We start from the raw sequence: 18,241 nt of genomic DNA, 5'->3' as shown, positions 1-18,241 counted from the left end.
AGATTTGAGGTGATACATCTGAAGTTATTAAGTAAGCTAAGGAATACTACTGGCACTCTTTGTGTGCCCTGTTACCACTGCAAACAATTAATGCATGGCAAGCAAAGTGGACACTAAGTTTCAGCTGTAAGGTTTACTCTTCAATAATTGATGGCTTCCACACCTGTGCAGTGACGCCAACTTTCTTTGCTGAAAATTTTGGCCTCGGAGCAGTAAACAAAGGGGAAGTGGTTGTTTCCGGCTTAGAAAATGCAGAGTAGCCTGTAGGTGAATAGGACTCATTTACTGGGGTAGAGGCATTTGACTGATATGAAGGCTGTGTACTGTAGGCTGGCACGGAGTATACTGAAGATGCCCGGGCGTTAGTAGGAGAGCCAGCACCAGGTGGTCGTAAAGACAGAGCTTGCTTTGAAGTAGGCAACTTTGATGTCTGCTTAACAGCTAGGCTTTCCTTAGTACTTGGAGGTTGAAAAGTAAATAAAGACGCATCAAGTTGGTAAGGTTGATGTTTCATAACATCCAAAGCATTGAGACCTTTCTTAGGTTTTCTTTTGGTATTTTTGGTAGCAGCAGCAGACTTAGAGGAAGGTTTGGTAGCAGCAAGAGGATAAGATGGGCTGTGGATGGGATTGTAAGCTACAGGTGGAGGTGCTCGGACATTAGATGAATATTTCCAAGAAGCTGGTAAAGATGGAGTTGGAGATGAGGCTCGTGCCATGTTTGCTTGCACAGTCTCTGAATCAACCACATACTTCTCCATTCGAGAGTGCCTTCTGGCAAATAGTTGTGCTCCTTTTCCACTCATAGCTGGTGGCATCTCAAAGGGCGTCTTTGTCTCTCCAGCACTTGGTGTGACTGGTGTCTTGGGTGTGTGGTTTGGACTCGCTAGCGTTGCCTGAGGCCCTTTGAAAGGACCAGAGAGGTTGAGAGTATTTGGGGGATTGGCAGAAGGAGAATGAGGATACTGTGGGGATTTGAGTGGCGCAGGGTACGCTGCCTGAGGTGAGGCTGGAGCTGGGAAAGAAGGAGCCTTGTTAGCAGCTGCAGCTGGAGGTGACCAAACGGGTGAAACTGGGGTACCAGCAGTAGGAGAGACCTTGACTGAAGGCTTTGGAGCAATAGGAGGAGGGGTCTTTTGTTTAGATGCTTGACTCTGCATAAAATTGCAAGCTTCTGCTCCCAAACTGAGGTAGTCTTCTTCAGGTCCTGACTCAAAACCAGCTCCAGTACCCTTTTTGCCTTCTGTGTTGTGTACGAGGGACAACAGGGCAGGATTAGGATTTACTTTGGGTGCTTCTTTGAAAGAGAACATAGGTTTTGATGTGCTTCTTCTCTTTGCCTCTTGCAATATCCCAGTTCTTTTGGCTGGCACGGCAATCCTTTCGTCTCTGGATGCTATGCGTTCGGTTGGCTCTGTGAGTGACCACACGATTGGCGCAGCTTTGCTTGTTGCAGGAGCTGATACAGGTCTGTAAAAATTCTCAGGCGGTGGGCTAATAGAGCAGTAGGGCGGGGGTGCTGGTATATCTGAAAGAGGACTAGTGACATTTCTTATGGGTGAAAATGGTGCAGCTGCTCGGTTTTGAACCCCAGAAGGGAAGGGTTTAGCTGTTCTATTCAAAGATGCTGTTTTTTGAGCTTCAGAAGACTGAAAAGAGAGGTTTGTGTCTGGTGCTAAGCCAAACCCATTTTGTTGTACAATTTTACCATGATTCTGGCTCATGTCTGTGTAACTTTTGCTTACGCAGGTCTGCTGTCTTGACATTTCTTCCTCTTTTGTTTGGTAGGCTGAAGAGCTTACTTTCTGGAAGTTCTCTGACATGGTGACTTCCCTTTGCTCCTCTGCGTGCACTGTGCGTGCCTTCATCTCCTCTTGCTCAGCTGTGATCTGATCCATTCTCTGCCGTCTCTTGGCAAACATGAGGGCCCCTTTACCTGTGCTTTCCGGAAGCGTCTGCATCTCGTCTCCACTTTTTGTCTTCTTTTCCACCTCAAGTAGACTGCTATCCCAATCAAATGTCACAATCTTGCCGTTGTTGTCAATGTCAGAAAAGAAATCTTCATCTATTTCTGACTCACTCGTTGCAAGCAAACTCACTTCAAAAGTGTTTTCTTTGTCCCCCTCTTCACCTTCACCTTCTTCACCCTCGTCTTCGTCACGTTCTAGCTCCCCAGTACCGTAGCTCACTAAAGTATATTTCCTTGCCCTTTGACGACGCTTCTTGAACATCAACACCCCCTTGGAATTGGGATTGGGAGCTGCTGTCAGCAGCAATGCAATACTTTTACATTTAGATTTGGCTTCTTTGACCTGCTTCTCTGACAGGCTCTCACTTCGCCGGAGTCCTATGGAAAGAATTGAAGTGCACATTTAATTGCATGCAGCCCACAAAAATGCAAGGAGTATGTTAACAAATAGTTACATGTCTGTCTATAGTGAAATTTACCTACTGTCCCTCTTCCCCGTATTAAAACATTTCTTTTCTTGTGCATGGAGAGTTTGTTATGCTGAAGCTTTGCCCACAGTAGCAACTGTGGTATAAATTCCCCACCCAGCATTCCATTAGTTAGAGGCACACCCATACAAATTCAAAGGGTACATCTCTTTCTTTGCTTCAACAGGAACATCACGTGTGTCCATTTCTAATTTCTTTGATTTTTATTCCTGTAAGTCATCTCAGCAGCAACAGCTGGACAGTATTTTCTTATTTATTCAATTCAAGTGTTTGACCACAGTTCCTAGGCTTACAGAAGAGATTCACAGCCAGCCAGGCCCATGTCTGCTTAACATCTGAGAGCAAATGAAATTGTGTGTTGTGTCTGATGGCGGTAGCAGCTTCTGCCATTTATGAGTTTATTTTACTCATATGCATTTCAGAATGTGTATAATTGATAAAAGTAGGTACCTTTATATGCATTAGCTATTTAAAAGCAAGTATATATCCACAGAGTCATTCAAAGAAACTATTAGCATCAACTTTCAGCCCCCTGGAAGACAGTGGGAGTTTGGCCCCACAGTACACAGTTGTAAAAATGTAAAGCAGGTTTCAGTCCTTTAACAAACTTAACTTGCCTGAAACATAATCCAAAATTGTGTAGGATATAACATCTCCAGAATATTTATTTTTAAAATGTGGCAAGAATGAATACACATTTAAAAACTGAATGGAGGAGGCTCAGCTAACTTGTCAAGAGTATTCACTACCATGCATCCGTAATATGTATTTCTTAAAGTATAAACTATTGGTTTTCATCAAGTCATGTGGAGCAAGAATATACACAGCTGTAAAGCTGATAGGTGCACTGTACGTCAGCATGACTGCCTCACTGGCCTCTCCCTTTTAAAAAGAAATAATTTAAAGCTGTTCCTGCCTAAATCAATGGTCCCCTTCCAGTTAAATTCAAAAGGAAAAAGTGTGCCTCTGATATATGAAAACAGAACAGTACATTATTTAATATCTTCTGCTAGCATAAATAAAGCAAACTGGTTAAAGAAAGCCCTGTGCTGTATTTTCTATTAATGATCCTTTTAGCTATGTCAGAGGATGGAGCCTGATACTTCTCCTATTAAAGAAACTTGGAGTTTTGCCATCATGCCAGATGACAGCATGACTAGACCAATGGCTCTCACAAGAACCTATAAAAGAGAAAAGAGCGCGGTGTCTGTACCAGCAATTTGTAGTATTTTATTTCAAGAGGGCCAAATCACGAAATCCTTGGCTCACTCCTTTGACAAGCCAAATGCTTACAATAGTTGCTGGAGACATTTTCCAAAAGTATAGCCTGTAGCATTAGAGTGACTCTGCAAACAGAAACGGTCACCCTTCAGCATGTAAGTTCCATGCTTTCAAATAAACTACTTGCATCAGCAGTGACTGTTTTGCTAGGAGGGGGATTCAGCAGATACTCGCAGTTTTGTGGAAAGCAAAAATTGAGACTCTTCATTTTAATAGTGTATCTTTTCCGAACTCATCCCTGTAATTACTTAATCAATAGATTGACAGAAGAAATATTAATCAGATAAATATAATCTGATAACTGTTTACAGATAAAATTTCTGCTGAGATAAAACACCTGTAATAAATATTCTTCTGTAGTTTAAAATTAAATGCTGTGTTAAACTTAAATGCATGTCTTATATGTGTGGTATTTGCTGCATGCAGACTATTACCCCGTGATGGTTTTAATGTGTAGATTGTATTTTACAAATAATTATAAAAGCAAACATTTTTATAGGTAAAATTGTTGGTTCCTAATGATAATGTTTGCCACTAGCTTAGCAATAGTTGAGAATAACATAGTTGAGATGGGAAAAAGGCAGGATATGTCCTAATTGAAAGAAGAATATATCATGTAACACGTAATTTGTTCTGTATATTTTTGCCTCATTGGAAAAGCAGTGCAAGTAATTCACCGAGAAAGACAGGCACAGTCCCACAGCTGGTTCTAGCTACACAGCCAAAATGTAAAGTATGTGCACTCTTTTTATATGGTCCATTTAATATGCCAAAAATATGTGGATTCGATACAGACACTTAGGCATAAGTAACTGCTTAATCCACTTGCCAATAAGATACAAATGGTTATCATGCTAAAAATATGCTTACAGAGGAATTAGCAATGGGTTAGCAGGCTAATTCCAACACTGCATATAAAATAGCTTGTTGCTACAGTATATCATTGCATGCATTCAAGCAGCTTTGCCATACTGTTACTAAATCCCTGGACAGGATTCTTAACATTGTTGGGAAACACAAACAAACAACAAAAACAATAGAAAGCTCCCAAATTAATAAAATAATAAATGATTTTTACATATCTACACTCAACTGATACTGGATTCAATTTCAAGTGTACTTTCATGTAAATTTCTTGGACAGATTTTGGAGTTGACCTCTGGGTTTGGAGTCAGAAGAAATAGTTCACTTTACAGTCTAGAGAAGACTGACAAAACTGAAAGGATCATGTAACAGTTATACATATGCTAGTGTCTGTCAAAATCTCTTCTGCAGACAACATCAAGCTTTTCTAATAGCCTTTTTTATCAACTTTTTATTATCAAGAGCAGAAGCATGGCTTTGATTTTAGATGATGGAAATGACGACAAAGGTTTTGCTGTAAAAGGAGAAATCCACAGGATTCATTTAGATGTGTGCCAGCAACTTTTTTTTTCTTTTTTTTTAATATTCTACAGATTTCCTTTTAATGTACATGAGAAGCCCAGCAGAATTCATCCCTTTTTGGAGTTATAAGTCTATTTAGTTAGACAAAGTCATGAGATAATTTCAAAGTGGAAGTCTACCAAGCAAAATTATTCAGCACAGTTAAGGCATGGGTATACACTTGACTCATCAACAGGAACATTGCATTACCTTGAAAAAATACATAAAGCAAGAACAGAAACATTGTTTAGAAGACAAAGAGAGAGGGAAGTTAGAAAACTGCAGAAAACAGTCTAAACATTATTTTTCCTAATGTGATCTGAATTCTGAAAAGATGTTTCAAGTTACAAAAGATACCCTTAGGCAGTGTGAATGATTAGATGGGATATACTTACTTGCGTGCCTTGCCCTGTGCTTGAGAGGTCTGTGATCCCTTTCCGAGTGCTGGTTGTCTTCTCCCTGCTCTGTGCCTTCTGATGAGATTGCAAAGGAGAGGAGGGAAGGAGGTGCTTCTGACTGCCCTCCTTCCACTTGAGAATCAACACACCCCCTTTCAGCTAGAGACCTGGGTGCTTCCTTCTCCCTGTCTGAACAGTCTAGGATCACCTCCACCCTGGGGATAGATGGAGCTGCACCTTGGATCCTCTTGACCTCTTTGCCACTAGAAAATTGGACTACTTTGCTTGACCACTGGATGTTGCCCTCTTTCACACCCAGGGGAATTGCAATTACAGGGCTAGTTCCATCTTCTTGTACAGTGGGTCCTCTCCCTGAAGGGGCGCATTTTTCTGCCTCTAGGAGAGTCACAGCAGGAGCATTGGTGCTCTTGTGACCGTCATTTGAGAGGGACAACTGCAACTCAACCATAGTGCCTGGCCTTCTTTCTTCTCTCTTCCCTCTGAGAGCAGACTCATCTGTCACAAGCACTTTGGAGGTGCCTATCACTTTAGGAGCAATTCTGTGGCTTTGTGTGGTCTGTTGTTTCATTTCAGAAAAGTGTATGTTGCTTTCTCCTGCTGCCTGGTGAGTCTCACTGTATATCTCTGTGATGCATAAGTCTCCATGGGGTATCTCTTTGGCTGTATTAATCTGTAGTGTAGCGCTCTCCCTATAGTCCTCATTTTTTATGTTATCATGCTTTCCATTTTCTCTTTCAGCACTCAAAGCTTCATTTATTCCACTGGAGGATCTGCACATACATAAACAAGTAATTCAAGAAATTAAGCTGCTGTAAGTACAGTAATTGTAAGTACAGTTACGGAAGCAACTTTTGTATAGTATTTTTCCCCTAACTTAATTGTGGTACCTGCAAGCAGGTCCAGTTAAGTAGAAGAATTTTCCCAGAATGTAGAGGTCTCAAATTAAAACATCTTTGTATATTCCAAAATTCTTCAAGTTAACAGTTCGGTAAGAGAGAAATTACATTATTGCTGTAGGATAATAACTATGATCCTACTACCATCCTTCTGCAGTATTGAATCATATCATTTCTAACATCAGTTTGCTTTCACAGACACATTTCTGTTATAGTGATGCTACTGAGGCTTCTAGGACAACACTTCTTCATCTTTCACGTGTGCATGAGAAAATTAACTTTGCATGACACCAGAACTGTGCTTTTTTTTTTTTTTTTGGTTCTGTAGCTATTACCACAACTTCTTTAGGCACCTTCCTCACACACAGTTGCTCTCTCAAGTAGTTTACTCTCTAAGGAACAGATAAGAACTGGAAGAGGATAAGAGGGAGGGAGGAAGGGAGAGGGAGGGGGTTGAATACTTAAAATACACATTCAAAGAATTCCTGTGAGAATCATCATCCATATATATCATGGAATAATTGAAACATTCTCAGCCTGTTCTGGTGATCCAATGAGACAGGTTACTGAAGCCAGACAATATTTCCTAGTTATGAAAAAAAACATATTTCTGACTGGCAAATATGACTTTGACTTCCTGAAGCCTACTGCGTACCTCACTAACTCCCTTTTTTGAACTATTTATTCCCCTGATCCAGCTGGGCTGTGTCATTGGTTTTCTGACTCTTAGTGTACTCTCTAGCTTCCTCTTTCAGCACTCTGAAAAGTAGTGACCATACTGACTATTTAGTAATTTAAGAATAAACCTTTTTCTGCACAAGACTGCAACATGCTATTAAGGCTTTCTGTAGACTAGAAGGTAGCAAAGCACTTTTTCAAATGAGGGGAGAGGTAGGTACCCTCAGTAAAGTATTCACATCAAGTACTATAGTGTTTTCCGAAATCAAAAGCAGGTCCCAACTATTCTGAAACTTTGGAACCCCCTACAAAGAAAGGCTGGAAGAAGTGACAGAAGAAATAAATCTGTCAGTATACTGAAGAAGCTTCAATAACACTTGCATTTCTTGCCATGTGGCATACTGTTTGTAGTAGTGTGTGTCTGCCTCAAATAGCATAAAATGTATAACATCCATTAAACTACATATGGAGCTACATAAAGATCAGACAGATTTTGATTTAGGGAGCTCCTTGTGAGGGCTGCTGGATTCCATCATATTATGCTATTTGGGTGATCAGTTGCACTGCTCTTAAGTACAGATAAATTACAGAAATCCATAAACATTTCCATGTTGGATATGAGACTGGGGGTGGGTCAGCTAAATGTTAGCCTTTATTGGTAGCTGAGTGATTGTGTGTATGTATGAGAGAGAAAGATTTCCACCTTAAAAGGCCTTTGCTACTTATGGATATACTTCTACTCTATATAGACATAAATGTGTATCCATGTGTCAAGAAGCAGAATACTTGGTCTGATCTCTTTTTTGTTATTTATGATTGTTTTGTCAAATTATTATTTTTGTTTCAGGTCTTTCCAGCTCACTGCAAGAACAACATCCCTGGTATAATTCCAGGAAGGAAGCAGAACTCATGGAGTCAGCACAGCAGGGTTTGTCTCAGAGTCATGTTTTACTCCCTACATGGTGCATTTCATTTTGGTATGCATTGAGCGCACTCCCTGCCTACCCCTAGAAATTTTGTTTCTAGACTCAGCAGTAGCCCAGGAGTTGCTAACACTGATGTGAAAAGGGCAGGCTAGCTTTTCTGTCTCCACTCTCAATGTTTCCTGGATACACCTGTTCATCATTTGTTGGGAAGGTCAGTAATATGTTTCCCTACATGGCATCTGGAGGGTGCTTGCCCTGCAGGATGTCTCTTTCCTCTGATCCTGCAAACCAAAGATTTTGTGGGCATTGCTGGTCAGAAACTGACTGTGCTTTACAGGAGATCAGGAAAACTTTTTTAGACACCAAAGCCCCAGTAGCATTTCAAAAACTACTTTAAAAGCTAATTTTTCTACCCGTGAGTTCAGTAAGAGCCAAATTAGGTCAACAATAAATGCTTTTGAAAGTCTCGTCCTTTGTGTAAATACTTCAGGAACAGTCAGAAGCCTTCCAAGAAGAAATACTCTTCCCTACTAGCGAAATAAGTTTGGATGCAGAGATTACCATTGGAATACCACTTTAATCAGGCATTATTCTTTCCTTATGATTTCTAGCCTTTTCATGAGATGGCTACTCAGGAAAGGAATGACTTGCTTCTCATTGTTCTCTAAGAGTGTGATAAGACACTTCCTGAAAAATCCTTCTGGTTGTGGTGTTGATGGGCTATTAACCACAAAGAGTGTGACAAGGGAGGAGAAGCATTTCAGTTCATTCTTCCCTGCCAGGGAAGATACTGACAGGAGGTACTGGGAGTTGGGGGTGATGAGCTGATGAGAAGAAATTCACAGATTCTTGTAGTTAATTCCTTTAGAATATTTTAGTCACTTTCAGAGCAAGCCAACTTGAGCAACAGTTGAGCAACTGCAATTTTCTTAAAATTTATAAGAAACACAGTTTCATTCCATGAAACACTGAAATACAGGTCATAAACACTCTGGTTTGATTCTGATTTTCGGGACACGTATTACTGTTCACCATACATTCAAGCAGAAGCAGTGGAGTGAATAGAAGTTGTGCAGGCACTTTCAGCTAGAGCATAATGTGGTTCATACCACTGAAATGTCAATTAAAGAGCAGCAGCAGACTAGGATTCAAAGCATATGGAATTATTTGTATGGCTGCAAAGTGGGCAGCCAGTCAGCCACAAATATAATTTTCACAAGTGCATTTCCAGTTGTCATGCTATGAATTAAAAACATTGGAATGCAGATATCACATGAGGAGTACTCAGATGATACACTGTTGAACCAGAAACAAGAGGTATGCACTATACAGAAGGTAAGCTGTAATGTTCAGCTATCACTGTTCCCCTGATCTCACCACATTGATCCACTGCTTAGCCAAAAACAAGATGCACAGACAGGCCGTGCAAAATGTCTGTTATAAACAAAATGAATATTCTTTCAGAGCATTTTGTTTTGAAGGCAGATTGTGACTTCAAACTCCGAGACACTTCGGAAAAGTTTCCCTTACACAGGTTGCAGAAACCACAGGGGAATGTCACTTGCTTTTTTCGACATTCCTGGTAATCACAGGCAAGCGCCTTTTTGCAGCAGCGTCCTTTCAGCCTTTCCAGTGACACTGCTCTGTTAGCTGTTGTGATGAATCCTGGCCCTGTCTGTCCTCCTGCTTCTGCATGTGTGAAAGCAGATACAGGGAACTGCAGCAGTTCAACAGGGAGCCATAATTCCTTACAAGGAATGGGAAAGTCTAAGGTCTTTTCTTCCTCTTTTAACCCACGCTGAAGGCAGTTCAGACTTCATCTTATCTGAATGCACAAAGTTTGGGAAGAATGTGCTCACTGTTGGTGGTTCCCAACTCAGGACACCATATGTTAAACTGATCACCATTACAGAACCCCCTAGGAGTAGACCGATATTCAGTAAGCAGTAATGCTTGCTTGCTCATAAATTCACATGAAGGTTCTCTACTCTAAGAAGCTCAAAGCATTTTCAAAGAAAAGTAAAATTCACTATCACCTATTTATAAATGGAGAAGCTGAGATCCAGAGAGCTGTAAGTGACTTGACCCACCTCATCTAGTGAAGCGATAACGGCTACAAAAATAGAATTCATGATTTCCAGACCCTCTCACCCTCCTGACTACTCACACATTTTGCCACCCAAGATGACCGTTTGCCATGTCATCAAGGCATATCTATGTAACACACTTTCTCCATCTATACAGCCTTTGCTTTTTGTAAGCCTCACTTCCCTATCTATGGGGAATAACAACACTTCACTACTTCAAAGGGGTGGAGAGAATAATTGAACTCAAGACTCTGCAGTATGCAGATACAGTAGTGGACACCTTGTAAGTAGCAAGGACAGTTAATAAGAAATAAAATTGTTATATTTGGAGACTGGATTCTTAATTCTGTGCCTGAACTGTGCTGTTTGAATTATATACCTTAATTCCGTCAGATCAAATACTCTGTCTTCTCTCCCTTTTCCATACCAACAGATTTACAGACACAAATAAGAGAGCTATCAGAAGCTCACAGTAGAGGTCTGCAAAATGAGTGCATTCAACACCAGCATTTTCCACATGGTTCACCAAACAGAATCGCACCAAAGCATTGTGAGCATTCCTGTACCTCTTGATAAGCATCTGCAGGACGTCAGTCAAGCTTTCCATCAGAACGATAACTTCAGCATAGGTTAAGTCTCCACAGGGTTTGCCATTGATAGACACCACCTCATCCCCCTCACACAGGCCAGCCTTTGCTGCTTTGCTTTTGCTGCGAACCTACAATGAGTCAAAAACAAAATTCCAAATTGCACAATTAGTGTTTATTTGAAAACAGCAGCAATTATGTCCCCAACTTAATTTTATCTGTATGAAATGAAAGGATCAGTGTTATTGATCAAATACAAATTTCTGGTGACACAAATCAATAACTTGGCCCATTTGAGGTTAATACTGTTCTCAGTAATAACAAATACAAAAACTTCTGCTTTATTGAGCTTGTGAGCTAGATGTCAAGCAGGATGGACTTTTTTTTTTTTTTTTGAAAAAAGGGAGACATGGAAGTTTGGGACAACAGTCAATCAGAGTCTAGCAGAAAGGCAAAAAAATCTCAGTAACTTCAAAATGGAAGACTACAAGAGCTGAAATCCAGGACAAGATTTCAAAAGAAGAGTGTATAACATCGGGCTACTCTAGGCAGAATGTCAACACCTGCATGCTATTAGGGCTGTATGTATACGGATTTCTGATATACTGGACACTTTTCCTTAGGTGCCCAGCCACAGGTTTAGTTGCCAAATTATAAACATCCGAATCACTGAAGTCCTAAATCCATGTTTAGTCATATGAATAAGTTCCTTGATTTATTAAAAATTAAGACATGCCTGTTAGGGTTCAATCTTCACCATTAAGTACTCATTCAATAATCTAAGCAGCTTGGTTTTTGCTGTTTCACTCCTTTTTCCACTGGCAGCATGTTATAACTTATCATAGTTCGTGTATAACAAAGCCTAGAAGGCTTTAACACCACTCAAGGTATGCCATACAGTTGACTGCTATTTTTAAAGTACATATTTGGCAAACAGTACATTATTATTAACCAGGATACTTGCAGGAGTATTTTAGAATGACACATACACATAAAAGGGACGTCCTTGGGTTCTTTTCTCTGTATCTTTTATCTGTTTGTGTGAGTACTTTGGACTTAGACAATACTCAATTGATAGGTCAATACATTCTCCAATGTGTTACAATGATTAATAAAATCCTCAGGGTATTTTCTTGAAAATTTTGTAGATGTAGCATAGCTCTATCACGCTCACAGCAGCAGTCAGTCCCCACTGACTCTAGGAGAGTTACTTCTGATATATACTGGTCCTGAGCATCTAGTAGTCCCAGTGACCTATGGAATTATCCCCAGTATCCTGATAGGCTAGGGCCTAGGAGCCATTTCTGGAGGCTATTTTGAAGTTTCTTGAAGTCAGAATAATGTGTAGAATGAAGAGTGAGACTGAACATATTTTTTTGTGGTGGGGACATAGATCTTTGTTGTTTCAATTTATGCATAGCTGTATGTCATGTTATGGCTTTTTGAGCAGTGAAGAAACAGATGGCTGGTGCATACAGAAGCTGGTTACTACCTTGCAGGGGAGTTAACATTTACAAATATGGAGTGGTATGCTGCTGTGTTTATCTTCCCTTAGGCAAGAACATAAACATCCTTGTACTTTGGGAAGAAATGAGTTTAGACAGCCATTATTGTTGTGCTTCATATATGAGCTAGTATTTAGGTTAATTTTTTGTTATTGTTTTTTGAAATAGGAAGCTATGCTGTTAAAATTTTACAGGGCACCCCAGGCCTGAATATAAATATTTAATGTGGATGCTAGGAAGAATGTAGAGTGACCCTTTTTCTAAAGACATGTGAACAGTAATTGTAGCAACATGTGAATACAGTAATAGTGTAAGGTGATACCTATGATGTGAAAAGAAAACTTGTTTCTGTTTCTTTATTAAGTGTCTGAGAATATGGGGTCAGTTCTGCCATAGATTACTGTTACAGCTGTCTAAGGAGAGAAATTGTTACCCATTCCATAACTTCAGTGATTTATGTCAAAAAGTACATATGTACAATGTTAGTACATCTATATAAATTATATACAGCTCAAACAATTTCATTATTTTTTAACAGACTCCTTGGTAGCATTCAAAGAAAATAGACAAGGACATTGAACATCTTTTTACTGTTCTTGAAAGGGCCCTTCAGTCCCTTTTTCTGCCTCATGAATTGTTAAAAGATCACAAGTTGTGAGATACTTGGACCTTTGTAAGAAAACTCAACCCCTTCTTTGACTGGACATGCAGGAAAGAAATCGCTGTAAGTCACTATACGTCACTGTCTGGTTCCATTGCAGTTCATATGCATATTAGAGCAAATTTCCTATCCATATTATATTTCCAGGTTTATCCACATAAATCAAATCATTAACATGATTTTACCATCACAAGATCACACTGTGTGTGCTGTACCTATTAATGGTTCTCCTGACTGTATGTCAGCCTTTTTCTCAACCTCTCCCCAAGGCACCTGTGCCTCCTGAATTTGAACAATGTTAATGTAAGGTAACCTCAGTATTACCCTGTTTTTGGTGTTTCTGTTGGGGCAACAAAAGGGAGGAGAGAGCACTGACAAAAGATGAGCGAGGGATTGTATAGCATATTATAATAGTAAGTTATAGCAGGTTGCTGCTAGGATAGAAATACACCATCATCATTTGTATTGCTTTAGTCTCAGGATATGACCAGGTTGCTCAGCAATATGCAGACTGTCTTACCAGACAAGCTGTAATCATTTTGGATTTTGTTTATTTTTCTTCACTGGAAACCCACAAAAATGACAAAACTAATTTATTTGTGTAAACAATTTTTTTTCAGACTTCTGAAGAGAAAAAAAAAAAGGATTTGTGGAAACTAGGATTTTCCTTGTAAAGGAGTTGCTTAATGAATGTTTTTCTCTCAAAGGAAGTTTTGGCAGGAAGCCTTTGGCCAGCTCACTGGGAAATGGAAGCTGCCTTTGTTACCAGAAATACAATTTGGCCACACAGGGAACAGTAAGACACCTTTACCTGCTTCTTGGGACCTTAAAGCAAGGCACATATGATGATGAAGCAGAAGAGATTCTTCCAAAAGCAGTGATTTCCGTTGCCATATACTGCAGCACAGGCTTCCCCAGTTACTTGTTGCCTGTCTGCTTTGGGATGGAGTTTTCCTTGGGAAGGACAGGTGTGGTTTTTCTCCCCATAATTTATGAATGGGATCTCACTACTAGAAAAATGTGTTTGTAAAAACATTCTTAGTTTTTCAGTACTTGCAGTCCTGGCATAACACAGCAGAGCTGAGCCTGTACCGCTAGTGCTGAACCTGTCCAGACACCCAGCTGCTGCTGGGGAAAGTTGTACCACTTCAGCCCATTTTTCCCTGGTGCTCTCTGTGTTGCTTTTCTGCTCCCACCTCAGTCAGGACTCGTCCTTTTTATTATCACTGTTTATATTATATCAATATACCAATATTGTATCGATATTATTATTATTTATTACTCAAGGTGCATATCATGCTTTTATTAGACTGTTTTTTCTTCTAATCACAAAATTTCCAATGAAGTGGCAAAGGAACTATCTACTCCCAATTCCGAAAGTTTTGAGGAAATGATTTTCAAGGGTGTATCTGCATTGCAGCAGTACAGATCTTTCTTAGTCAATGTTGCACATGTTTTGCCCATAAGGAATTTTACATTTCTCATTTTTTAAGTCTTAAAGAGGTTGAATATAAAAAAAAAATACATAACTGGTGGTGGACAGCTCCTCGCTCCCTTCACCTGGTACCTCATCACATGCAGCTGCTGCAACAGGGTAGTAGGGCTCTCCAAGGGATTTTCAGGAGTCTGTAAAGACTTAGGCTAGAAACTGAGTAAGGCATCAGGAGGATCAGATCTTGGTTGTCAGCAGTTTGATTTAACAGGAGCTTATTGGTGTGAAAAGCTGATAATAGAGAATGTGTTTCTCTCTATTTCTTTCCCTTGTGGAGGAAAAAGTAAGTGGCCTGGCAGCACCAGGAAGAAGCAAGGAACTGAGCCTGGGGCCTGCTGAGGTGCGGCTGTGGGTCTGGGTGTAGTGATGCACTGGTGAGAGGTAACACCCTAGAGGCACAGGTATGTGGGGGGAAAAGCGTGGTGTGGTAACTTACTGTGGGTTGGTGGTAGCTGCAGCCTGCTGCTGGTATTGGGGCAATCGTGGGTGCTTGCAGCAAGTGGCAATTTCAGTCAGATTCTTAACCAGCAAAAGATGGATAAATTGGGGGAATACGCTGTAGCTGTTCTTACACTAGTACACGGCAAAAGAGAGGTTTTGTAGAGAAAGCCAATGCTGAGTGCCCAGCCTTCGTGCTGTGTTCACTGCAGTGAACTTTAGACTTTTACTTTAGACGAGCTCTAGCGCTATTACGTGACCTGAAGTTCCCTTGCCAAGTACCATATATTAAATGTGCTCCTTTGATTTCATCTGAAAGCAGTTCAGTTTATACAACCCAAAGCTCTTCTGTGATACCAATCAACATGTGGTAAGAAAGGATAGCAAGGAAACTTGCTGCTGCAAAATGTAGCCCTGGTGAAGCTAAAAAGCTAAATTAGATGCGCCTGTTATTTGTTGTGGGCTGCAAGTGAATGCACAGACAGCAACTGGGGCTCAGCTTACCAGCTGGTGATCTAAGTTGTGCATCTGAGCACTATAATATGCAGATCAGAATGCTGAGGTATGCTGAACCTGATAACGAGGTCATTGTAGTTTAATGCAAGGCAGTTGCAGTCATGGACACTCAGCAGTCGGTCCTCCAATTGCCCAACTAAGACGTGTATTGGAATACTTTATAGTGTTGTTTGTACCAGTGACTTCTTGGAACGATATCTAAATCTTATTTTGGTCTGCTGCTAGGAGTACAAACCTGTATGTGGGAAAAGTGTCTAGGTGGTGTGCTTCAGATATAGCTTGGCTGCGCATTTGCTCTGAATGAGAAGCGATGTCAGCATGAGCATAAGCCATTTAGCCTATTCCTTTATCTATTAAAAGTAAGACTTTTGTGGCTTTAAAACATACACAGAGATATTCTGAATTCAAAGAAAGCTTTCCAAAACTTATTATTCTCACAATTATTTACTGATCCTTTTCCAGCTTACTAGCAGCAAACAAATAACAGAAAATATTGTCATTGGTTACAGTGGAAGTACACTTCCCCACAGTTTTTGGTTCCTTGCTCATACATCCGACGTTGTTTGTTTAATTGAAGGGTCAACTCTGGAAGACTGTCTTCAGTTGAATATCCTATCTAATTCCTGAAGCTTCTTCTGAACTGCTGTGTGGCTCAGACTTGAAGCCAGTGTTGTTGGACCTTATTTACACATGTAAGTCCTCAGCGAAGCCACGGTTCAAAGTGTTGATCTTGAGCCTTTGATGGCTCAACATGTTTCATTATGATGAGACAAACATATGTTGCCCACAATAGCAGAGCTTACCAGGCAAATGGGACTTCTGTAGGTCAGCTGCTCGTCTTCACTGTTGTTCGCTGCTTTAGTTACATCAGCTGCAAACTTTACCAGCAGTGACTTTGTGTTTTCTTTTAGACTGATGATTGAACATCAGTAGCAAAGGGGGGTTAACAGGGATTTGTCCTTGGACTACTGTTTTGCCCCTGTTGAATAATGATTTCCAATTTAAGGTTACTTTCTCAGATCTAATAACTAACCAGCTTTTAAAGCAGTATTTTTTGCTGCAGTAGTAATCAGTGCCCTTAGATGTCTTGCCATCATCAGTAATGCATAATTGTGTTTAAAAACTATCTGTTAAATAGGTCGTTTTTAATGAAAATAATGATTAACCTTAATCTTGGGATTACAAATAACCCTTACATTGTATAGTCTCTTCAATCTCACTATTACCTAAGAGAGTAGCTTTGTTTAAATGTGCCTGGACTTGAGATCTTTAAATTTTTTCTCCCACAGAAGTGGTGACCTATTTTTTGTTTAGGAAAAAAAAATCAGTTTGGCATTTCCATTATACAGAAATTGTATAATAAATGTTATGTTTTATAAATTGGTTCTATCTACCTGCAACGTTGCAGGACTTTCTGCATGTAACAATAAGATTTTGGCATCTTAACTAAGGGCAACATAGTACTGCCACAATTAAATGCTTATCTGCTAGTTGTTATAATAAATTTAGTTAACTATCATGTTTCTCTTAAATATCTCTAAGGCCAGCATAAATAAGTTAATGTAATCAATACTTGGTTTAATTTTATTGAGCATTAGCTCATACTTTCCAGCAGTTACATTTCTCATTAATTGATTAGCTAGGCGTTAGTCATGAAGTTCAAGATCAGGGATCAAAGATCAGTGTTTCCTGTATACAGCCTTTAAAAAACAGGGAAAAAATAAAAATAAAAAAATAAAAAGCACTTTGCCTCTTCTATTAACAACCCTGCAGCAAAAGCAGAGGCTAGTAAATTTATTTAAATAGAATTAGTGATGTACAATGGTTTATTATGAACAGGAAGCAGAAGTATCGGAAGCAGAAGCACCGACTGCTGTAATTGCTAGTGTTTTTAACAGTATGAAATTAAGGAATTAAAAATAAAGTTACAAATGAATTCAGGTACGCTTTATCATAAAGTGTAGGCCTAGGACTTTGCTGTATGACATTTATGCACGCAGAAGTCTTTTAGACACAAAAAGTAACTTTTAGTTAGAAAGCTTTTCATTTTTTAGACAGACAGAAACATCTGTACAGTAAGTTAGGCCTACCTGATAATAGGTTTGGATTTTGGGGGATCTCTCTAGATCTTTTAAGTACATTTCCCAACCTGACAGACGTCAGGCTGGTGAGCACTGATCTTGTTAAGACAAAATCTTGGGTCTCAGCTCACAAACAACTTAATGCAAAGCAGCATTTACTGGTGCTCCTCAGTCCAGAGCACCAGCCCTTTCAGCGACAGTGTTCTGACCCTTCCCAGGCAGCTGGTGGGACATATGTGAAATGCCCCGTAGTCACTCAATCAGTAGAGGCAGTGCAGTGACAAGCTCACCTCAGCTCTGTTCTTTTTCCTTTTTTTTTTTTTTTTTTTAACCCAGGCTTACAATGAGAACAACCAAACGGAAATCCATCTTAATACTTTCTTTCCCATCCCCAAGCTTTGTCTTCAGGCAGTAGTTTTTCATTAATAAGAGCTATGCATATCACAAATCATAATATTATGGACTGTGTAAACTCAAGTCTTTAGAAAAAGGGGCCCTGTTTCTCCTTTGCTTCTAATACCTATTAGTACCCACACAAAAATTCAAATATGAGTTCTCTGTTCCCAAAAAGTGAGGGGGAATTTGGGGGAATGTACGTAGAATTTGCACTCTAAGACTAGTGAAAGCATGCGGAAGTGTGTTAAATGATTAAGTTGAACAAAGATACTTCTACGCTATCTCCTGAATGGTTTTCCTGGGAGGAAGCATTGAATAATGAAATACGTTTGGCTTGCAAGGTAAACACTGAAATATTTCCTTAACCAAATTCTTTCCAATAGCAGGATAATGATAC

At 39.8% G+C, this 18,241-nt stretch overlaps 1 protein-coding gene and 1 pseudogene across 3 annotated transcripts in view; one reads left to right on the top strand and one right to left on the bottom strand.

The window, feature by feature from the left end:
* Positions 1-18,241, top strand: part of LOC125184060 (protein transport protein Sec24D-like) — a 212,545-nt pseudogene that overhangs the window by 74,471 nt on the left and 119,833 nt on the right.
* SYNPO2 (synaptopodin 2) overlaps positions 1-18,241 on the bottom strand; it is a 92,850-nt gene that overhangs the window by 22,050 nt on the left and 52,559 nt on the right. For 2 of the 3 annotated variants that reach the window (XM_013185299.3, XM_048074541.2), the window contains exons 2-4: positions 10,735-10,886; positions 5,558-6,351; positions 164-2,346 (exon numbers count right to left, since the gene is read on the bottom strand). In XM_013185299.3, the coding sequence (XP_013040753.2) occupies positions 164-2,346; positions 5,558-6,351; positions 10,735-10,886 (3,129 nt within the window). The remainder of the gene's footprint in view (positions 1-163; positions 2,347-5,557; positions 6,352-10,734; positions 10,887-18,241) is intronic. The other variant, XM_066996631.1, reaches the window with a different exon arrangement.

This window comes from Anser cygnoides, chromosome 4 (genome assembly GCF_040182565.1).
Source record: "Anser cygnoides isolate HZ-2024a breed goose chromosome 4, Taihu_goose_T2T_genome, whole genome shotgun sequence".
Classification (NCBI taxonomy): domain Eukaryota; kingdom Metazoa; phylum Chordata; class Aves; order Anseriformes; family Anatidae; genus Anser; species Anser cygnoides.
This window is presented reverse-complemented; position numbering and strand designations above follow the sequence as displayed.